The following is a 24,284-nucleotide window of genomic DNA, read 5'->3' on the forward strand; positions in this document are numbered from 1 at the left end:
GATTGAACACTTGCTCCTGATATCCAGGCATCCCAATTTTTTACACTGTGGTAGGCGTGTCGGGTAAATGCCATGTCTGGGTTTCATCTTAGGACTCTGAACTGCCAACGGGCAAGCTTGCCTGTTAGCCCCAATCTAATTCTGGCCTTTTGTTTAAAAAGTTAGTTCTCATTCATGTGTTCTTTAGGCATTTCAGCTGCCACCTCTGCTAAGGGTCCACAGAGTTGTAGCCTCAGCTCTGCCATATACTGGTCTGGGAGGATGCTGTACCCTTTCAAAATTTTCTAAGAAGGCCTCTGTATCATCACCTACCTTGTATGTGGGAAATTTCTTGGAATGGGGAGTGGTACCTGGAGAAGGACTGTTAGGGCTACCTGGTTGACCCAGCTTAGCCTTTTCCAGCTCTAAGCACATCAGCTCCATTGCTAAGTGCTTTGCCTCCACTTCCGCCTCTAAGCGTTTCGCCTTCAAGCGCTTCGCCTCTCTTCTCTCCTCTGCTTCTGCCTCTAAGCGCTTCCCCTCTAGGAAGAAATTCCTTTCTTCCGCAGTTAGAACTTGGCCTGGGTTAAGGACATCACTCCATCCTGGCACCAGGATTTTGAGTGTAGGAGGGCTGACCCTTCCCTTCTGGGAAGTCTCCGGTCCCCCATCGCCTCCCTGCATTTCTGTCATGGAGCCAGATGTTTGGGCTTGATCTGGGTCTGTCTTCTCCGTGGCATGCCACTTTGGGAAGACTGGTTGCTCTAGGCTTTTTGTGCCCAACCACAGCCTCATAAACAGGGCTGTCCTACTCTAGCTAGCTATTTCATAGCCACAAAGCTAGAAAAAAAACAACTGTTTGTTGGACTCCCTGGCTTGGCAGGCTGAACCCTTTGTGTGCCCGTTTTCCCTCAGGCAGCAAAGAAAAAAGAGAAAGAAAGGAAAAAACCCTCCCTGGCTTTGCAGGCTGCCAAAAGGAAAAATGTGTCCTTTTAAAATCCTGAGGTCTCTGCTTCTGGTTCAAAATGATCCCACCGCTCTGCCACCATGTCAAGGCTGAGTCCCCTCTCTGGCACTTAGAGTGCAGAAGGTGGGGGCCCGCATTTTCACGAAAAAACTCGTACAGATACAGACAGACATCATCTTCCTTTCCAAATGCAAACAGATGGACATCATACCAAAAGGACTGAAGGTAAAAAATCCATTACAATCTACATACCACACAGACTATGCTGACAGCTTCTGCCACACGCTCTCAAAGAAACTGCAGAACCACCTGATCAACATCCTCTGTAGCAAACAGGGAAAGATTAAGAATGAGCTCTCAAAACTGCAGGTTTCAGAGTAACAGCCATGTTAGTTTGTATTCGCAAAAAGAAAAGGAGTACTTGTGGCACCTTAGAGACGAACCAATTTATTTGAGCATAAGCTTTTTCAAAACTGGATACTCTCATAAAAAAACAACCTTCCACACAAACTTCCTCGTGGCTGGACTTTACCAAAACTAGACAAGCCATTTACAAAACACACTTTGCTTCTCTACAAAAGAAAAGGACACTAAACTATCTAAACTACTACATGTCACAAGGGGACACAGCAATGGTTCCCTTAACCCACCCAGCAATATTGTTAATCTATCCAACTATACTCTTAGCCCAGTAGAAGAATCTGTCCTATCTCGGGGCCTCTCCTTCTGCCCCTCCACCCCCATGAACATGATACAGTTCTGTGGTGACCTAGAATCCTATTTTCGACGTCTCCGACTCAAGGAATATTTCCAATACACCTCTGAACAACATACTAATCCACAGAGACCTTCCTACCAACACTACAAAAAGAAGGATTCTGGGTGGACTCCTCCTGAAGGTCGAAACAACAGACTGGACTTTTACATAGAATGCTTCATAGACGTGCACAGGCTGAAATTGTGGAAAAGCAGCATCACTTGCCCCATAACCTCAGCCGTGCAGAACACAATGCCATCCACAGCCTCAGAAACAACTCTGACATCATAATCAAAAAGGCTGACAAATGAGGTGCCGTCGTCATCATGAATAGGTCGGAATATGAACAAGAGGCTGCTAGACAGCTCTCCAACACCACTTTCTACAAGCCATTACCCTCTGATCCCACTGAGAGTTACCAAAAGAAACTACAGCATTTGCTCAAGAAACTCCCTGAAAAAGCACAAGAACAAATCTGCACAGACACACCCCTGGAACCCCTACCTGGGGTATTCTATCTGCTACCCAAGATCCATAAACCTGGAAATCCTGGATGCCCCATCATCTCAGGCTTTGGCACCCTGACAGCAGGATTGTCTGGCTATGTAGACTCCCTCCTCAGGCCCTACGCTACCAGCACTCCCAGCTATCTTCGAGACACCACTGACTTCCTGAGGAAACTACAGTCCATCGGTGATCTTCCTGAAAACACCATCCTGGCCCTCTATACCAACATTCCACATAAAGATGAACTACAAGCCGTCAGGAACAGTATACCTGATGATGTCATGGCAAACCTGGTGGCTGAACTTTGTGACTTTGTCCTCACCCATAACTATTTTACATTTGGGGACAATGTATACCTTCAAACCAGCAGCACTGCTATGGGTACCCGCATGGCCCTACAATATGCCAACGTTTTTATGGCTGACTTAGAACAATGCTTCCTCAGCTCTCGTTCCCTAATGCCCCTACTCTACTTGCGCTATATTGCGCTATATTCATCATCTGCACCCATGGAAAAGAAGCCCTTGAGGAATTCCACCATGATTTCAAAAATTTCCATCCCACTATCAACCTCAGCCTGGACCAGTCCACACAAGAGAGCCACTTCCTGGACACTACAGTGTTAATAAGCGATGGTCACATAAACACCACCCTATACCGAAAACCTACTGACCACTATTCCTACCTACATGCCTCCAGCTTTCATCCAGATCACACCACACGATCCATCGTCTACAGCCAAGCTCTACGATACAACCGCATTTGCTCCAACCCCTCAGACAGAGACAAACACCTACAAGATCTCTATCAGGCATTCTTACAACTACAATACCCACCTGCGGAAGTGAAGAAACAGATTGACAGAGCCAGAAGAGTACCCAGAAGTCACCTACTACAGGACAGGCCTAACAAAGAAAATAACAGAACACCACTAGCCATCCCCTTCAGCCCCCAACTGAAACCTCTCCAACGCATCATCAAGGATCTACAACCTATCCTGAAGGACGACCCATCACTCTTACAGATCTTGGGAGACAGGGCAGTCCTTGCTTACAGACAGCCCCCCAACCTGAAGCAAATACTCACCATCAACCACATACCACACAACAGAACCACTAACCCAGGAACCTATCTTTGCAACAAAGCCCGTTGCCAACTGTGTCCACATATCTATTCAGGGGACACCATCATAGGGCCTAATCACATCAGCCACACTATCAGAGGCTCGTTCACCTGCACATCTACCAATGTGATATATGCCATCATGTGCCAGCAATGCCCCTCTGCCATGTACATTGGTCAAACTGGACAGTCACTACGTAAAAGAATAAATGGACACAAATCAGATGTCAAGAATTGTAACATTCATAAACCAGTCGGAGAACACTTCAATCTCTCTGATCACTCGATTACAGACCTAAAAGTTGCAATATTACAACAAAAAAACTTCAGAAACAGACTCCAACGAGAGACTGCTGAATTGGAATTAATTTGCAAACCGGATACAATTAACTTAGGCTTGAATAGAGACTGGGAGTGGATTTGTCATTACACAAAGTAAAACTATTTTCCCATGTTTATTCCCCCCCCTGCTCCTCAGACGTTCCTGTTCATTGCTGGAAATGGCCCACTTTGATTATCACTACAAAAGTTTTTCTCCCCCCCCCCACTCTCCTGCTGGTAATAGCTCATCTTAAGTGATCGCTCTCCTTACAGTGTGTATGGTAACACCCATTTTTTCATGTTCTGTGTGTATATAAATCTCCCCACTGTATTTTCCACTGAATGCATCCAATGAAGTGAGCTGTAGCTCACGAAAGCTTATGCTCAAATAAATTTGTTAGTCTCTAAGGTGCCACAAGTACTCCTTTTCTTTTTGCGGATACAGACTAACATGGCTGCTACTCTGAAACCTAAAAATTAATACTGGCCATTCCAGGCTTGTACTAAACTCCCAAGGTTACAGCTTTTCTCTGACCTTGGATGGATAGATGCTACCACCACCCAAGTGCAAAAACCCCTTTGAGAACCCAGGAAGGTGCACGTGGGAATTCCTTCCTGTGGGGTACCCTCAAGCCCACTCACACCCCCTCCTGGGAACAGCTGAGAAAGAAAACAAAGGAAATCAGCTGTTGCCACCAGCTAATTAAACAACATATGCACAAACCTCTAAGGACACAAAATTCAATCCAGTTCTTAAAAAAAGGTAAATTTTATTAAAAACAAAAAGAAAGAAAATACATTTGGAATTTAGGATTTTTGTTAGATTTTAAAAAAACAATTACAAGGATTAAGCATCAAGATAGCTCTCTTGAGGTCCAGCTTAAAGGTTACGAGCAAAACAAAAGCACCTGGGGTTAGCACAGAGGAGTCCACAAGCCATAAAGAAATAAAAGAGATAAACCTAATCACGTCTTCCTAGACATTTCCTGATCTACTTACATATCTGGGGTTTCAAATGTGTAGTTTCTAGGTATGATCTGCTGCATAGGCGCTGACTCCGTGGGTGCTCCGGGGCTGGAGCACTCACAGGGAAAAATTGGTGGGTACTCTGCACCCAGCGTCAGCTCCCCTCCCCACCCCTCTGCCCCAGCTCACCTCCATCTCCACTCTGCCTCCTCCCCTGTGTGTGCCGCATGCTCATTTTTTCCCATAGCTCCTAGTGCTTGGTGCCGTGAAACACCTGTTTTGCGTGGCAAATACTGGGAATGTGGGGGGAGGAGGGGGAATTGGCTGAACAAGAAGTAGGACTAAGTGGACTTGAAGGCTCTAAAGTTTTACAATTGTTTTGGTTTTGAGTGCAGTTATGTAACAAAAAAAAATCTACATTTGAAAATTGCACTTTCATGGCAAAGAGCTTGCCCTACAGTATTTGTATGAGGTGAATTGAAAAAAACTATTTCTTTTGTTTATCATTTTTACAGTGCAAATATTTATAACAAAAAATAATATACACTGATTTCAATTACAACACAATACAATATATATGAAAATGAAGAAAAATATGCAAAATATATTTAAATTGGTATTCTGTTAGTTAGAAGTGAGATTAAAACTGCGATTAATCACAATTACTTTTTTTAACTGTGATTAATTTTTTGAGTTAATTGCGTGAATTAACTGCGATTAATCAACAGCCCTATTTGTAATACTTAATCATGTAGGTCACTCACACTGAAGACAATGGGGTTACTTGTGTGAGTAAAGAGTTCTCATTTAATAAGGATTTTCAGGATCAGGTTCTAAATTTAAACACCCCAAAATAATTTTGCTCATCTGCATTATATAAACTAAAAACTGTTTCTAAGACTGCTTTTAATTGTTAATAATGAAATACATACACCTAAGAAATGTTAGGTTGTGTGTTCTAGCAAGCTTGCTCCTAAAGCTGTAATTTTACATCTGCAAAGCCTACAGCAGTTTTCAGACCTGCATTTATATTTTGGTGAGGTTTGTTTTGCTTCCACTGACAGGGAAAAATGTTTTCTTGTCTTCTTAAATCTTTGCTCTATCTCCTGCATTACAGTTTTATTTCTTTATCTCACATACCTTTTAGCATAGAAGATTTGTCTGTTAAAATAAATTTTAAAAAATACATTTTTGATATAGTTTTCTTTCCTCAAATCAAAAGCTGATTAATTCATAGAATCATAGAATCATAGAATATCAGGGTTGGAAGGGACCCCAGAAGGTCATCTAGTCCAACCCCCTGCTCGAAGCAGGACCAATTCCCAGTTAAATCATCCCAGCCAGGGCTTTGTCAAGCCTGACCTTAAAAACCTCTAAGGAAGGAGATTCTACCACCTCCCTAGGTAACGCATTCCAGTGTTTCACCACCCTCTTAGTGAAAAAGTTTTTCCTAATATCCAATCTAAACCTCCCCCACTGCAACTTGAGACCATTACTCCTCGTTCTGTCATCTGCTGCCATTGAGAACAGTCTAGAGCCATCCTCTTTGGAACCCCCTTTCAGGTAGTTGAAAGCAGCTATCAAATCCCCCCTCATTCTTCTCTTCTGCAGACTAAACAATCCCAGCTCCCTCAGCCTCTCCTCATAAGTCATGTGTTCCAGAACCCTAATCATTTTTGTTGCCCTTCGCTGGACTCTCTCCAATTTATCCACATCCTTCTTGAAGTGTGGGGCCCAAAACTGGACACAGTACTCCAGATGAGGCCTCACCAATGTCGAATAGAGGGGAACGATCACGTCCCTCGATCTGCTCGCTATGCCCCTACTTATACATCCCAAAATGCCATTGGCCTTCTTGGGAACAAGGGCACACTGCTGACTCATATCCAGCTTCTCGTCCACTGTCACCCCTAGGTCCTTTTCCGCAGAACTGCTGCCTAGCCATTCGGTCCCTAGTCTGTAGCTGTGCATTGGGTTCTTCCGTCCTAAGTGCAGGACCCTGCACTTATCCTTATTGAACCTCATCAGATTTCTTTTGGCCCAATCCTCCAATTTGTCTAGGTCCTTCTGTATCCTATCCCTCCCCTCCAGCGTATCTACCACTCCTCCCAGTTTAGTATCATCCGCAAATTTGCTGAGAGTGCAATCCACACCATCCTCCAGATCATTTATGAAGATATTGAACAAAACCGGCCCCAGGACCGACCCTTGGGGCACTCCACTTGATACCGGCTGCCAACTAGACATGGAGCCATTGATCACTACCCGTTGAGCCCGACAATCTAGCCAGCTTTCTACCCACCTTATAGTGCATTCATCCAGCCCATACTTCCTTAACTTGCTGACAAGAATACTGTGGGAGACCGTGTCAAAAGCTTTGCTAAAGTCAAGAAACAATACATCCACTGCTTTCCCTTCATCCACAGAACCAGTAATCTCATCATAAAAGGCGATTTATGATTTATAATTTTATTATAGTTTACTCTGAGGCACTGCTTGGTATCTAATTTAGCGAAATAGTTGTTTTTTCCTTTCTTCTTCCTTTATAACACTGTTTTAATAAGGGCTATTGTGCAGAACAATTGATATCATATAGCTTCGTCTTTTAATGAGATTGTGCAACAATAAATGTAAATAATCAGGGGGCCAATTATTTAATCTAATCACAAAACTAAATTAATCACTAACTGCAGTTTAATTTCCAGCTCATTGCTTCTGACTGTTTTTCACTGTGACCTATTTAGTAATATTGATGCATGACCAGAAGGGGCAGCTGAACCTCATAGTAACTCATGAGTTACCCCGACCAAAAGAAAGATCCTTTCACGAGGTACTGTACAATTTTAATGCAACTACATCAGCACCTCCCCCAAGATTACCTAAATCACAAGCTAAAAAGGACCATTCCCTTAAGGTATAATTTACAGAGTGTTAGAATGAAGAACCATGTATTAACATAATATTGTAGAAGAAAATTCAGTAGGAGAAAATTCAGTCCCCTGCAATATCGTGCAAGCAGTCAGGACTATCACTCATCTGTCCCAAACAAGTCTGCACTGATTCTTATGCAATAGTACAAATAATAATTAAAAATATTAAAGGGAATGTAGTTCTAGTGAAAGGTACCAAGTTACTAGTCTTAGAAACCTTATTTCTCTGTTCATCCTCAGATTGGCAGCAGTGCAAGCTTCCCCTTATCCAGCATGTCAACATGAACCAATCTTCGTCTGGAGGAACTGCTCTTGGGAGTGTAGGGATGGTTCACTCACATTCAAACTTTGACTGTTCTGCTTAAACAGCTAACAAAAGTGCCAATGCCAATTATGATGTTTTTGCGATACAAGCACTTGTCCCATAAGAAATTAAGACCACTACCTCATTTTACAGAACTCACTGAACAGCCTTTGGATAACTCCAGCTTTCATAATGACAGGTTTCAGAGTAACAGCCGTGTTAGTCTGTATTTGCAAAAAGAAAAGGAGTACTTGTGGCACCTTAGAGACGAACCAATTTATTTGAGCATGAGCTTTCGTGAGCTACAGCTCACTTCATCGGATGCATACTGTAGAAACTGCAGAAGACATTATATACACAGAGACCATGAAACAATACCTCCTCCCACCCCACTCTCCTGCTGGTAATAGCTTATCTAAAGTGATCATCAAGTTGGGCCATTTCCAGCACAAATCCAGGTTTTCTCACCCTCCGCCCCTCCACACACAAACTCACTCTCCTGCTGGTAATAGCCCATCCAAAGTGATTACTCTCTTTAAAATGTGTATGATAATCAAGGTGGGCCATTTCGAGCACAAATCCAGGTTTTCTCACCCCCCCACCCCCCTCCAAAAACCACACACACAAACTCACTCTCCTGCTGGTAATAGCTTATCCAAAGTGACCACTCTCCTCACAATGTGCATGATAATCAAGGTGGGCCATTTCCAGCACAAATCCAGGTTTTCTCACCCCCCCACCCCCATACACACACAAACTCACGCTCCTGCTGGTAATAGCTCATCCAAGGTGACCACTCTCCCTACAATGTGCATGATAATCAATGGCCCACCTCCTAAGTCAATGCAGTTATTTAATTATTACTACCATACTGCTCATTTAGTATTACTCACTGCATTCACTGACACTCAGTACTACTTTAAAGGTGAAATTGTAAAAGGAAGATCTGCCTATTTCAGCTATTTATTTTTTATCAGAACTACATCTAAAATGATAGTACCATAGAGTAACAACTGTATTTTTTGCTCAAACATGAGAATTCAAGAATAGTCCAGAAGGAAGACAGGCAGTCCTTAAGAAAGAAGTATGAAATAAAAGTTTACCAACCTGAAGATCCTGCATGTTCAGACATGTTCCTTTCATCATCTTCAATGCAGCTTCCTCCTGAGAAGGAACACTTCTCATGATGTTGTTTCAATCGGACGACCAGGCCTTGGATTTCTTTGATGTACTGTTTGCATTTTACACACATGCCTGTCTTACTCACAGGTAGAGGAACTTAATTAAACTAGGTCTCTTTTACGGCCTGCTGCCATTATAGGTTTTCCCTTCTAGTGAGACAATGGTATGGTAGATCTCAAATCAATGAAGGCTACACTCAGAAAGACCTGAAGGCCTCTGGAATATGCTGCTCAAACAGTTTCAATTTTGTTTCTACTGCCTGTTCCTCCCTTCTCACATTTATCTCCAGACTTCTTTTCCTTGTCCAGATCTATTCCGCTCCCAACAATCTTCTTTTCATTGAACTTTTTGAAACTTTGCACTTTTAGAGAGAGGTAAGGGAATGACTCTGTGTACAGAAATTTCCAGAGGGACAACTCGGTTGAGGTCTGTTATTTCTCACCTCTATATATTATTTATTTAAAAACATTTTTGCTGTTAGCAAGCGTGTTATCTTTGGAGACACAAATCCAGTTTGAGAACTGCAAAACTAAGCATCTCTGATGGTATCTTCTAGACTGAGCACTGAGTCCCATTGGGTAAATAGAAAGATTAACCCAAATAATCTATACAGAAGCCCTTGGAACCTCATGAACTATTGGAACTCATTTCCAAAACTTTTCTTAAACATTAAATGAATATATTGTCTCATGCTATAGAATTAGAATTTATAATCCCTATTCTATGACGAGATATCTTTGAGCTATAATGTATCTACCTTTAGATAAAATGCTTTTTGAGAAAAACACCTGTCAAAAAAAGCCAATTTAAATAAAAAAAACCCGATTTTATTTTCTAAAAAAAAAAAAAATCATTTATTTTTATCCACCCTGTACTGCCAGTGCCCTGACTACCCTAGGGACTCCCACCTGCAGGTAACGTTAGTGGATGGGGGAAAGTCTAGCATACATACTTCCTGTGAATGAGTAATGAACCAATGCCCCAATATAGCGACGAGAGCATTATGCTATGAGAAGTGCCATCAATTGGCATTGAAAAAAAATGCTGCGGCTCTTCAAAGGAGATGAGGTGTAAACCCAAATATCTTAGCCAAAGTCCATCCTGGCTCCCTAACTTCACCTTCCAGTCAGCAGAATAAGATGAAGTCTTACAATGTGTAGCATAGATATATGAAATTGAACAACTGTCATATTGCACTCAAGAATAATGGCATTTCAGCAGTTAAGTATCAGTGTTATATTTGTAAAGGATGTTGTGATTCTTGATGCAAGATATATCTTTATGAAAATGTATGCAGTACTAACTTTGTTTTTCCTATTACTATGTGAACGTATCAGTTACAATTTAAAAAGTATAAAATACCTTTTTCATGTTACACCAGCCATGTGAACATACTCCACTTAGAATTCAAATGGCAAAGTGTGCTCCTTAAAAAAATTAAAATAGCCTGGTACCAAAGCAGATTTTTTCCATAAGCACTTGCTAAGATGGTTTGTTTCATCAAGCAAAGAAAACATGTAATGACTGGATTCATTCAGGTATATCTCCACCCTTCCACTTTAGAATTTCACAGAAGGCAACATGCAAGAAAAACATTTTGATGAAGCCTGCCATTTCCATCTTTTAAATACTCTGTCTACATGTCAAACCACAGCCAGGGAACTGTCTCTGCAGCTTTCATAGCACCCTGTGTCCTAAAAAGCTAATGTACCTGCTGCTCTCTAGCTAGCACCCAAAGAAGTGTTCTTCCAAAAGCAGCACAAACCAGTAATTCATAGCTTGAAATAATAATTTTCTAGCTTCTGCAAGACTGCCCTGAAAGAACGCAGAGGTTACTGAAACTGGTTCTTTTATTTCCCCTGCCCTGATTGTTTCTTTGGAATTCTTTGCTATGCAGTTCCATGCAAAAGACAGTGCTACCATACAAGACAATCATACTACAGTCCTTAGCATTATTAGACCATTCCTGATAGATAATGTACTATATGTGTAATATTACATCACCTTAGGCTGAAACAGTTCACTATGCAGTGTCTCACCCTATATAGACATAAATGTATTTCAACTATATAAACATTACAAGGTCAGTTTTGGTCTAACACAACTTTCATCCACAAACTACACAGAGAGAGAGAGAGAGTATTCTAAAATTCCATTCAATGAAAACTAGGCATGACTAGTTAAGAATTTAAACCACGGAACTATATTTTGTAGTTTTAAATCAGGAAACAAAAATACAGCATCTGTACCATCTTTCAAAAAATATTCTTCTTCTAGAAACTTTAGTCTACTTTCTCTTTTTCAGTTACTCTTTCTACTAAACATCTGTTTAGAACTGATTGTTACGTGTGTGTGGTAGGAGTGACATATTAGAAGCGTAGCGGTTATTTTACTGTATGTTAACTTTTAAGGTTTTTTTTTTAAAGAATGTAACAATTATGCATTCAGTTCAGATTAATAGCTCCTGTTACACAAAACCACTGTCACCTAGTTAATTAGGATGTAACCAGCAGTTACAAAGCTCACCAGCTTTTCCAAAACAAAAATGGATTATTTTCAGATGAGTTACAAGGACTATTTCTAACTTGCCTGGACTTGTCCATCAACTGCATGTTTTGCCATGTTAATGAGACATTTTGCAAGGCTTATTGCTGACATGCTGACAGTAGACAAAGCTCTCTTTCATTAACCACGTAATTATGATCTAGTACAGGGCTACTGAAAACATGAACACTGGCTGTATGCAGTCCTCAAAGGTTCTATTAAAACATATAGCTTATGACTACTAAGAAACAAACTCCTCCCAACATCAAACAATTTCACTCTATCTTTTGGTGAAGCATTAATACCAAAATCTCCCACATAGCAGACTATTTGGCAGGCTATTAGCCTACTTTTTATTAAAATCATTGCTTCCATTAAACTCTGTAATTGATAAAGTACTGTAGATCATATTTAAAACTTTAAAAAACTAAAATGGCATAAAATGTAAAGTTTTAAAATATTAGTAAATTTGTAATTTCTTGTAAAATAGGATATAGATGAGACATTACTACATTCAACTGTAAAATTTCCATCTGGTTTAAGATGAATATACTATCTTACTCTGTACTAAAGATGTTTATGACTAACTGAAAACTCACTTTTCCAATTTAAACAGCCAAACACCCAGAAGCATAAATAAGCCCTTTACTAAGTCAGATGTATTCTACCTTCCTATTTGCTCAAAATTTGTTACGAGCAGTTCTGGAAGGAAAAAATGGCTATAGTGCAAAACAAGTCAAGGTGAACTGACATAACAAAAGAACCTTACACTTTTCTGAAAACTATCTTATGTTCATTAAAAGTTTTTATGTATTGTACTGAAAGTTGGATAAACAGATTTGTCTGAGCACGTCTCTACCATATTGGTTTGCTTCAAGATAGTCTTTAAGTTTATAGGGAAGTAACTCCTTCTTTGAAAGCTGCTTGGGCAAGATAGGATTTCTTCACCATGAAATATGTTAGTAGGAAAGTTGTATTTGTCATTTGTGCCTTCCAGCTGTATTTTTATGACCCTGAGAAAAGTTTGTACAGGCAAGTCACTGGAGAGATTTTTAATTACAGTTGGTTAGAGCTGTGTTTTTTTCCTAGAAGTTACTCAATAAGTACAGGAATCTTGTAAAAAGTTATTAACTAAAAGCCATTGTAAAGAGAGAATTAAGTAACTTTTCTTTTTATTACAAATAGCCAAGTATTCTGTCAAAATATATATCTGTAGAACAATCAGCTGACTGTACATTTCATTTACAGTATACAATCCAGAAAATTACATGCAGTTTAAAGAACTGCTTATACATTAGCCCTTGGCCACAACGAAGAACTTGGCAGTACTACTACAACTTTAATGGCTATGGGGTGAAAATCAACATCTCAATTACATCATCTAACTTCATTATGAAACTGGGATACATACATACATCATTGTACAAGGAATGTTAATTTTTAACTAGAAACTGTCATCATGTTGTAATTCTTGGAAGGGCTTGATCTGCCAATTCTCCATTCCTCTTTACAGCTGTTTCTACTCTCCAGAGCTTTGGCAGTCTTCAGACCCGGTGGGGGGCTTTCATAAAGGACACAGATAGACCCATCTTCTCCTATTCTATAGGACACCTCAAAGGGGTCAACCCAAAGAGTCAATTCACTGGGTAAGAGCTGGAAGAGTCTCTGATGGCTCAGTCCGATCATGCCGGCTGCCTTCCCTATCAAGGGGTCCATCTTGTGGTTGATCCTAATGCATCGGTACCCTGAGCCCTTGGAGGGCATCAGGGGAAACCAGTGGTGTTTATAATGGTCTGTGCGAGGGAACAAAGAGAAAGACAGAAACGTTACTGCTTGCACAAGGGTCCAGGCAACTCCAACACAATCACCTTCCCTCAATCCCTTTATGAAGGGCCACACAGCTGCACAGGGATTCACAGCACTGACGCTGGGAAGGGGGGATACTAATCAATGGAGGTTTCCGAGTAACAGCCGTGTTAGTCTGTATTCGCAAAAAGGAGTACTTGTGTGCCACAAGTACTCCGTTTCTTTTTAATCAATGGAGGGTTATTTAGCCACAGACGGGGGAGGGGGGGGGAATGTCCCAAGCGCCAACCACCCGTCGGCCCGAACACGGGAAGAGAGAACCGATGACGCCGTGGGGCGGAGGGACAGAGACAAGGGAGCAGAGGGCGAGGGCTCCTCTGTGCGGGCTGCTGGGCTGCCCGCCTGGGGCATCTCCGACACCTGCGGGCACGGCCAGTTCAAGGGGCCTGAACCTTCCTGCCCCCGATAGCAGGGCTCAGGCCGACCCCGGCACCGCCCCCGCCCGACCGCCCACACCTCGCAGCGCCTCCTGCAGTGACTCGCTGAAGCAGCGCAGCTGCTCGTCGCCGATGCCGCCGGGGGTGCGTAGCAGGCGGGTGATGAAGCCCGCGGCAGTGGAGATCTCCGTCTTCATGGCCGCCTGCCCCGCTGTCCGCCTCCTCAGCGCCCCACACCAGTGACCGAGTGGTCCGGCGCCTGCCCCGCGCACGATCCGCGCCTGGCCCCCTACCGGCGCAGGGCTCAGCCGCTAGGTGGTGCGGGACGCGCGGCCGGCCCCGCCACCCACTCGACGCTGCTACAGCGACCGCTGGCGAAGGAGCTTGAGTAAACAGTGAGGTACCCTCTCTCCGAGGGGCGGGGCCCACCAGGACCAATGGCACCGCCCCGCCCCCACTGCGTCACAGAGAACAGCCTCCAAGCCTCAAGACACACCAACGGCCTCTGGACCCCCATTGGCTGGCAGTCGGGGAGGGGGAGAACCCGAGAGCACCCTCCCGTCCTGATTTGCCGTGAACAGACGGAAACAGAAGCGCCGTTTGTGTATGTCTGTGGGAGGAGGAGTGGGAGCCCGAGCAAAGGGCTCTTTGAAGGGGGCGGGGACAACCTGAACTCCGGCAATGGGATTGGGTAGGAAGTAAACCCCACGAGCGGGAATGACAGCTAGGGGTACCAACCCCCGAGGGACTGGCTGGGGCAAGGGGAGCCGCGCCAGGAGCCTGGCTGAGCGGGGCACTGTTGTGTCGGGCGTATGGGGCGGGAGAAACACACAGAAACGTTACTGCTTGCACAAGGGTCCAGGCAACTCCAACACAATCACCTTCCCTCAATCCCTTTATGAAGGGCCAGACAGCTGCACAGGGATTCACAGCACTGACGCTGGGAAGGGGGGGGGATACTAATCAATGGAGGTTTCCGAGTAACAGCCCTGTTAGTCTGTATTCGCAAAAAAGGTTCTCTCTCCCCCCCCCCAACTGCCTTCTGTAGTGATAAACACCTCTTTTATCAAGGTTTGTGTGTATAAAAACATCTTCTGTATTTTCCACAGTATGCAGCCAATGAAGTGAGCTGTAGCTCACAAAAGCTTATGCTCAAATAAATTGGTTAGTCTCTAAGGTGCCAAAAGGAAAGGAGTACTTGTGGCACCTTAGAGACTAACCAATTTATTTGAGCGTGAGCTTTCGTGAGCTACAGCTCACTTCATCGGATGCATACTGTGGAAACTTGGGGCACTTTAGTCTCTAAGGTGTCACAAGTACTCCTTTTCTTTTTGCAAATACAGACTAACACGGCTGTTACTCTGAAACCTGTTAAGGTGCCAAAAGTACTCCTTATCTTTCATCAAATTATTAATCACATCCTAGAGGCAGATTTTGGGGTTAGCTGGAGATGAATCCACAACAATGAGATTTAAGACTTATTTTCCTCAAAAGGTATCTGTTATTTAGTGTACAGGTTAAAAATAAGTCCCTGCAATTTGGATTCAAATGTCAGTTAAGAGGCTTGCCTGCTTAGTGAAAGTTCAGAAGCATGAGCAAGAATGTAAAAAATAAAATAAAATAAAATAAAAATCCTAGCTACATTTGGACAGTCAAGCTTTCTTTAGTGTGATATAAACTGAAGTAAATTAAGAACACAAGAACGGCCATACTGGGCAGACCAAAGGTCCATCTAGCCCCATATCCTGTCTTCCGACAGTGGCCAATGCCAGGTGCTTCAGAGGGAATTAACGGAACTAGTAATCATCAAGTGATCCCTCCTCTGTCACCCATTCCCAGCTTCTGGCAAACAGAATTTATCTAGTTCTTTTTCTGAACCATTTTGTAGTCTTGGCCTTTACAACATCTTCTGGAAGAGAGTTCCATAGGTTGAGAGTGCACTGTGTGAAGAAATCCTTTCTTTTGTTTGTTTTAAACCTGCTGCCTATTAATATCCTTTGGTGACCCCTAGTTCTTGTGCGATGAGAAGGAGTAAATAACACTTCCTTATTTAGGTTTCAGAGTAGCAGCTGTGTTAGTCTGTATCCGCAAAAAGAAAAAGGAGTACTTATGGCACCTTAGAGATTAACAAATTTGAGCATAAGCTTTCGTGAGCTACAGCTCACTTCATCGGATGCATTCAGTGGAAAATACAGTGGGGAGATTTATATACATAGAGAACATGAAACCATGGGTGTTACCCTATACACTGTAACGAAAGTGTCAAATAAGGTGAGCTATTACCAGCAGGAGAGCTGGGGAAAAACCTTTTGTAGTGATAATCAAGGTGGGCCATTTCCAGCAGTTGACAAAAACATCTGAGGAACACTGGCGGAGGGGAGGGGGAATAAACATGGGGAAAGAGTTTTACTTTGTGTAACGACCTATCTGCTCCCAGTCTTTATTCAAGCTTAAGTTAATTGTATCCAGTTTGCAAATTAATTCCAATTCAGCAGTCTCTCGTTGGAGTCTGTTTTTGAAGTTTTTTTATTAAAGAATTGCAACATTTAGGTCTGTAATCGAGTGACCAAAGAGATTGAAGTGTTCTCTGACTGGTTTTTGAATGTTATAATTCTTGATGTCTGATTTGTGTCTATTTATTCTTTTACATAGAGACTGTCCAGTTTGACCAATGTACATGGCAGAGGAGCACTGCTGGCACATGATGGCATATATCACATTGGTAGATGTGCAGGTGAACAAGCTTCTGATAGTGTAGCTGATGTGATTAGGCCCTATGATGGTGTCCCCGAATAGATATGTGGACACAGTTGGCAATGGGCTTTGTTGCAAGGATAGGTTCCTGAGTTAGTGGTTCTGTTGTGTGTTGTGTGGTTGCTGGTGAGTATTTGCTTCAGGTTGGGGGGCTGTCTGTAAGCAAGGACTGGCCTGTCTCCCAAGATCTGTGAGAGTGATGGGTCGTCCTTCAGGATAGGTTGTAGATCCTTGATGATGCGTTGGAGAGGTTTTAGTTGGGGGCTGAAGGGGATGGCTAGTGGCATTCTGTTATTTTCTTTGTTGGGCCTGTCCTGTAGTAGGTGACTTCTGGGTACTCTTCTGGCTCTGTCAATCTGTTTCTTCACTTCCGCAGGTGGTACTGTAGTTGTAAGAATACTTGATAGAGATCTTGTAAGTGTTTGTCTCTGTCTGAGGGGTTGGAGCAAATGCGGTTGTATCGAAGAGCTTAGCTGTAGACAATGGATCGTGTGGTGTGGTCAGGATGAAAGCTGGAGGCATGTAGGTAGGCATAGCAGTCAGTAGGTTTCCGGTACAGGGTGGTGTTTATGTGACCATCGCTTATTAGCACCGTAGTGTCCAGGAAATGGATCTCTTGTGTGGACTGGTCCAGGCTGAGGTTGATGGTGGGATGGAAATGTTGAAGGAATTCCTCAAGGGCTTCTTTTCCATGGGTCCAGATGATGAAGATGTCATCAATGTAGTGCAAGTAGAGTAGGGGCATTAGGGAACGAGAGCTGAGGAAGCATTGTTCTAAGTCAGCCATAAAAATGTTGGCATACTGTGGGGCCATGCGGGTACCTATAGCAGATGTGAAATAGTTATGGGTGAGGACAAAGTCACAAAGTTCAGCCACCAGGTTAGCCGTGACATTATTGGGGATACTGTTCCTGATGGCGTGTAGTCCATCTTTGTGTGGAATGTTGGTGTAGAGGGCTTCTACATCTACAGTGGCTAGGATGGTATTTTCAGGAAGATCACCGATGGATTGTAGTTTCCTCAGGAAGTCAGTGGTGTCTTGAAGATAGCTGGGAGTGCCAGTAGCTAGGGCCTGAGGAGAGAGTCTACATAGCCAGACAATCCTGCTGTCAGGGTGCCAATGCCTGAGATGATGGGGCGTCCAGGATTTCCAGGTTTATGGATCTTGGGTAGCAGATAGAATACCCCAGGTCGTGGTTCCAAGGGTTTGTCTGTGCGGATTTGTTCTTGTGCTTTTTCAGGGAGTTTCTTAAGCAAATGCTGTAGTTTCTTTTGGTAACCCTCAGTAGGATCAGAGGGAAATGGCTTGTAGAAAGTGGTGTTGGAGAGCTGCCTAGCAGCCTCTTGTTCATATTCCGACCTATTTATGATGACGACAGCACCTCATTTGTCAGCCTTTTTGATTATGATGTCAGAGTTGTTTCTGAGGCTGTGGATGGCATTGTGTTCTGCACGGTTGAGGTTATGGGGCAAGTGATGCTGTTTTTCCACAATTTCAGCCCATGCACGTCGGCAGAAGTACTCTGTGTAGAAGTCCAGTCTGTTGTTTCAACCTTCAGGAGGAGTCCACCCAGAATCCTTCTTTTTGTAGTCTTGGTAGGAAGGTCTCTGTGGGTTAGTATATTGTTCAGAGGTGTATTGGAAATATTCCTTGAGTCGGAGACGTCAAAAATAGGATTCTAGGTCACCACAGAACTGTAACATGTTCGTGGGGGTGGAGGGGCAGAAGAAGAGGCAGAAGAAGAGGCACCGAGATAGCCCAGCAGAAGAATCTGTCCTAAGGGTATAGTTGGATAGATTAACAATATTGCTGGGTGGGTTAAGGGAACCGCTATTGTGGCCCTTTGTGGTATGTAGTAGTTTAGATAGTTTAGTGTCCTTCTCTTTTTCTTATTTACTTTCTCCACACCAGTCATGATTTTATAGACCTCTATCATATCCCCCCTTAGTCATCTCTTTTCCAAGCTGAGATGTCCCAGTCTTATGAATCAATCCTCACATGGCAGCTGTTCTATACCCCTAATCATTTTTGTTGCCCTTTTCTGATCTTTTCCCAATTCCAATACATCTTTTTTGAGATGGAGCGACCACATCCACACGCAGTATTCAAGATATGGGCATACCATGGATTTATATAGAGGCAATACACTGTCTTATTATCTCTCTCTTTCTGAGTGATTCCCAACATTGTTTGCTTTTTTGACTACCGTGACACAGTGAGTGGATGTTTTCAAAAACTATCCCCAATGACTCCAAGATCTCTTTTTGAGAGGTAATATCTAATTTAGACCCTATCTTTTTATATGTATAGTTGGGATTATGTTTTCCAATGTATGTTACTTTGTATTTATCAGCACTGAATTTCATCATCCATTTTGTTGCCCAGTCACCCAGTTCTGTGAGATCCTTTTCTAGCTCTTTGCAGCCTGCCTGGGACTTAACTGACTTGTGTAGTTTTGGATCATCTGCAAATTTTGCCACCTCACTGTTTACCCCTTTTTCAAGATAGTTTATGAATATGTTAAATAGGACTGGGCCCAGTACAGACCGTGCGGGACACCACTATTTACCTCTCCCCATTCTGAAAACTGACTATTCCTAGCTTTTGTTTCCTATCTTTTAACCAGTTACTCATCCATCAGAGGACCTTCCCTCTTATCCCATGACAGCTTACTTTGCTTAAGAGCTTTTGGTGAGGGACCTTGTCAAAGGCTTTCTGAAAATCTAAGTAGACTATACTCACTGGATCCCCCTGGTCTACTTGATTGTTGACCCCCTCAAAGAATTGTAGTAGATTGGTGAGGCATGATTTCCCTTTAAAAAAAACAAAACATGTTGACTCTTCCCCAACATATTATGTTCACCTATGTGTCTGACAATTTTGTTCTTGACTATAGTTTCAACCAGTTTGCTGGTACTGAAGTCTGGCTTACCGGCCTGTAATTGCTGGCATCACCTCAAGAGCCCTTTTTAAAATTGGCCTCACATTAGCTATCCTCCAGTCATTTGGTACAGAAGCGGATTTTAATGAGAGGTTACAGACTACAGTTAGTAGTTCTTCAATTTTGGTTTAGGTGGAGCCCATCCTTCCTTTCCCCAAAAGTTTCCCCATTTCCTAATAAATCAAAACCCCTCCTCCGTGCACCATTGTCTCATCTACACATGGAGACCTGCAGTTCTGCCTGTCTAACTGGCCCTGTGCCAAAGCATTCCAGGGAATGCTACCTTGGAGATCCTGGACTTCATCCTCTTACCTAGCAGCATAACTTTGGCCTCCAGGACCTCTCTCCTATCCTTCCTTATGTCATTGGTACCTACATGTACCATGACCACCAGCTCCTCCCCAGCATTACACATAAATTTATCTAGATGTCTCGAGAGAGCCACAACCTTCGCACCAGGCAGGCAAGTCACCATGTGGTTTTCCTGGTCATCCCAGCTATATATGTTTCTAATGATCGAATTGCCATCTCTTTCTAATAACTGGAGTTCCCTCCCCCAGAGAGGTATCCTTGGTGCGAGAGGATACCACATCATCATCTGGAAGGAGAGTCCCAACTATGGGATCATTTCCCTCTGTTCCAGTTGGATGTTCTTCTTCCCTGAGACTTTCATCCTCCTCAACAGCACAGAGATTGTCAGATCGGGGGTGGGACCGTTTTACTGTGTCCCAGAAAGTCTCATCTATGTACCTCTCTGTCTCCCTTAGTCCCTCCAGTTCAGCCACTTAAAGCCTATACACTGTCTCTGAGGACCAGGAGCAACTTGCACCAAATACACACATACGCCACCTGCCCCTAGGGCAGGTAATCATACATGTTGCATTGGGTGCAATTAACTGGATAGCCCCACTCTGTTGCTGGGCTTTTGCCTTCATTTTCTTTTTTCTTCTGCAGCTTGTTCCTTTGTTGATGTTTTGTTTTTATCAGGGGGTGTTTTTGGCTGTAAATTTAAAGAATGTTAAGTGTATCTAGCCCCCCCCCCCACTCCTCCTCTAAACTCCCTCGCAAAACTCCCCAGTTAGCCGCTCCTGTTGGCTAATCTGATGAAGTGAGCTGTAGCTCACGAAAGCTCATGCTCAAATAAATTGGTTAGTCTCTAAGGTGCCACAAGTACTCCTTTTCTTTTTACAAGGCTCATAATTAAAGTTCTTTGTATGTGGAAATAATCAAGTCACTTATTTCAAGGAAGTTAGGACCTTATTTCTGGGATTACTAGAGTTCCTTGTTCTCATGGAAGTGGAAACTAAACAGGTCGTCTAAACCTTGTCCTTGGGGAAATGCAGTAGTTCTAGGAACAGTCTGTCTTTTTCCTAAATTCAGACAGCTACTGGCCTTTTTATTCCCAGGGCCCAGCAAAAGCTGCTGCTTCTAGACCATCTCTTCTTTCACAGGCTTCTGCCCTTAACAGAGCCTCATTTGGAGAGATATTTTGTTTCTCCTCACAGACTTTGTATGGCCTTATGTTTCATGGGCTTCCTACCTTAAGTTCTCTCCTAGAGAGAATGTAAAAAGGGTATTATTTTTCCTCTCTGGAAGGAAGATAGCCAGCTACTTATTTCTTTTATCATGCTGCCCAATGAAACCCAGCTGGAGGGCCCTACCATAATCCTGAAAGTGGTAGCAATTGCTTCAGAGTACAGGACGTTTTATTTCCTTTTCTAATCTCTTCACCTCTTCTTTGCCTGTCTTAGTGGTGTATAGATCTTGCACATCACATCTAGTTATGCATGTCATGGTACTTAAGTCTTGCAAGATTTGCATCTGTGGATTTTATAGAAGAAGATTAGCTGTACCTCTAGGCTTTGATTTGTAGCACTAAACAAGGACATAAAATTGCAAAACAGAAATTATAGTATTCACTGGAAATAGTGACTCCAACAAAATTTCAGCCAAGCCACTACATTAATTTACTAGTTATCAATATGTAATAAGTTAATAATTTTTACAGCAAGCAAACTTTGGGAACAAATGTTAGATTAATTTTTCAAGAAGAGAAAAGTTGCTGATTTTCCCCCCATTCCTTCACTCCAGAACATGTTGCTCAATTAACTTAAAATTTTTGCGGAAAAAACTCTCTTCGGACCTAGGACTGATGTGAAATTTCAGGCCCAAATAGGTTGTTTCATCAAGTGTGTAAGGCACGGGGAATCAAAAGGAAAGTCTTATAAACATTAAGACACAACCACAATTCCACTTTGTACTGGAAGAGAGCAGGTCTCTTTTTGAGTCCTTTATAGCATAAATCAAATATTTCCTCACTAAACTGTAACTGAATTCTGGCCTAATCTCAGTTTATTTTTGCTAGCTTCTGCCACTCTGCCTTCTGAGATACTGAATTTATTACATCCATGTTGCACTAAGTTTGCAGTTAAAATCTCTTCACCCTGGTTCTGTATGTACAGACAACATGCTTCCTTCCTTTAAGGGGACAAGTTCCTATTTGCTTTGAAACTGAACAAAATGAATATTTGTAACCACATGGTACAACTAATAACATAGGAATGCAATGTTCTCCTCCACTTTGTCTTACTCAATTATAAAAGGTCAATACTGCCCAACCCATCCACAGTGACTAATACTGTATACAAGCAACAGGACTAAAAACGGATGACCAAAAAACTGGAATGATTGTACTACAGTCATTTAAGCCTTTTTTGTTTTGAAAACGAACTCAGTGACAGTGACCACTTCCTGTCCTAATGGAATTGCAAGACTCTTGAATGAGAAATGTTATACTTGATTAAAATAGTGCACAAAATCTATTCTAGAGTCAAACTTAGTTTTCAGCAATTCAAAATCATTGTCCAAGTGTTGACATCAAATTAAACTCTGGTAGATTTACTTCTTAGGCCTTGTCTACACTAAAAGCACTGTAGTAGTGTAGGAATACCACTATGATTATATTTTTCCAGGAAAGTGCTCTTAGAGTGGATGCAGCTATACCAACAAAGCTGTACTTTTTATTGATACAGTAAAACCGTCCTCCACACACACGAGGAAAAGAAGCTGTACTGGGAAAAGCTCAGTTTTGCCGGTTTAACTGCACATACACTAGAGGCTTTGTTATATCCTTAACCAACAGTGCTATGCCAGCATAAATCCGTAGTGTAGACTTGGCTTTACTCTGGCAATGCCCATGGATTTAGGCCTGATTTACACTTCAGTTTTGCCAGCGTAGGTATGTTGGTTGGTTAGGGGTGGATTTCCCCTCCCCACTCCTAACCAACATAGCTATGCTGGCAAAAGATCTAGTGTAGATGCAGTTCCACTGGCAAAAATATCCTTTTATTGATATAGCTTATTTACTGGTCATTTTTTGCTTATATAAGCTGTGTTTCCACTAGCTACACTAGCAAACCTTTTCTAGTGTAGGCAAAACTTCAGTTACTGAGGTAACAAGTTAAATCCAAAACTTAACAGCCAGATAGGTCACAGAAATGCAGTAATGGAGCAGAGTCAATCTGCTTCCTCTGAAATCAAAGCGTGAAAAAAAATCCCAGAGCAATAGAATCAAGACTAAAGAGATTCATTCATTTGTTTTCCTGCCTATATAGCCACTAAGGTCTTACTTTGAGAATTCAGGCCCCCCATGTCCATCCCAATAAGGTTAATGGCCCAAAATATAGAAGGGTTTGATGACTCTTGAAAGCGGTCTCTGCCGTTTAAGAAGAAAACTTGTCCACATTATATCCCTTCCTAGCCACCCTCTGAGGGGATAAAATTATGCTTCTGACTACAGAAATTCGAAGGCCACTCCAAAAATGAATATACTCAAACTCCCACTCTGATGTACGTTAAAGATTAACTAAAAGAGCTTTTACATTGCCAGAAACTGAACTGCTGGCAGCACCAGTTGATGACTATTAACTAGAGGGTCATACACTTCATTGTTCTGTAGGCAGAGCTCATTACACTGTATGTGAAATGGGAATAATACTTGCTGATATTGGTGACGTTCAGATAAAAGACTAATTACTTAGTAAGTATTTCTGTGAAAAAAAAAAAATTCTCAGAAGATTACAGTACTCTGCCAGAACAACACTGATTTAAGAAGTCTTACTTAGCGGTAATTTAACATAGAACCAGGAATGAACTTCCAGAACAGAAGTTTGTTCAGTCGCAACTATTTATAAGTCAGTTATTTAATTAGATGCAAATGTAATATAGCATCTGCTTATAAACTGAAGCTCCAGGACACTAACATGTTCTAAGATATTTCAAGTTATTGCAACACTACTACACATCTTCCGCAATTAATAAGGAATATCTCAAAGAGGGGTGAAAATAACCTGCCTGTCATCTTTGCTTCTCCTTGGCATGTGGGCTGGAGAGCAGTACACAAAAAAGATTCTGACATAAATTAAGTTAATCAGTATTGTATTGGGCAGGTGGGGGAGCTAACAATTTGAGGTTCCTTAAAAAAAAAAAAAAAAGACAAAAAACACTCTTGGCAATCAAGAAGAGTTATTGTTACATGCAATAATAAATTCTTTCTGATCTTTCCACCTAGATTGCATGCAAGGGACCTCATCTTCCTAAAGAAAAGTAATCAAGTCAGAATTAATTTGGGGACTAAACAAAGAGCTGCAGGGAAGTAAAGTCGATCCATAAGAGGGAGGGCGGAGGGGAGGAAAGGGTAAAATTAGTAGGGCTTCACAGTTAAAATGGCTAGCTATGTGCACAACTTGATGGTGCTGTGTGTTTTC

The 24,284-nt window shown here is 42.3% G+C and overlaps 1 protein-coding gene across 1 annotated transcript; it reads right to left on the minus strand.

Moving 5' to 3' along the window:
* Positions 1-12,734: 12,734 nt before the first annotated feature.
* LOC140914477 (protein BTG1) lies at positions 12,735-14,241 on the minus strand. The gene is made up of 2 exons (XM_073352379.1): positions 13,902-14,241; positions 12,735-13,372 (listed from the first exon to the last, which is right to left on the minus strand). The coding sequence occupies exons 1-2, from the start codon at positions 14,017-14,019 to the stop codon at positions 13,020-13,022; spliced, it is 471 nt and encodes a 156-aa protein (XP_073208480.1). The 5' UTR covers positions 14,020-14,241; the 3' UTR covers positions 12,735-13,019.
* Positions 14,242-24,284: the final 10,043 nt, after the last annotated feature.

Source organism: Lepidochelys kempii, chromosome 7 (genome assembly GCF_965140285.1).
Source record: "Lepidochelys kempii isolate rLepKem1 chromosome 7, rLepKem1.hap1, whole genome shotgun sequence".
Lineage (NCBI taxonomy): Eukaryota > Metazoa > Chordata > Testudines > Cheloniidae > Lepidochelys > Lepidochelys kempii.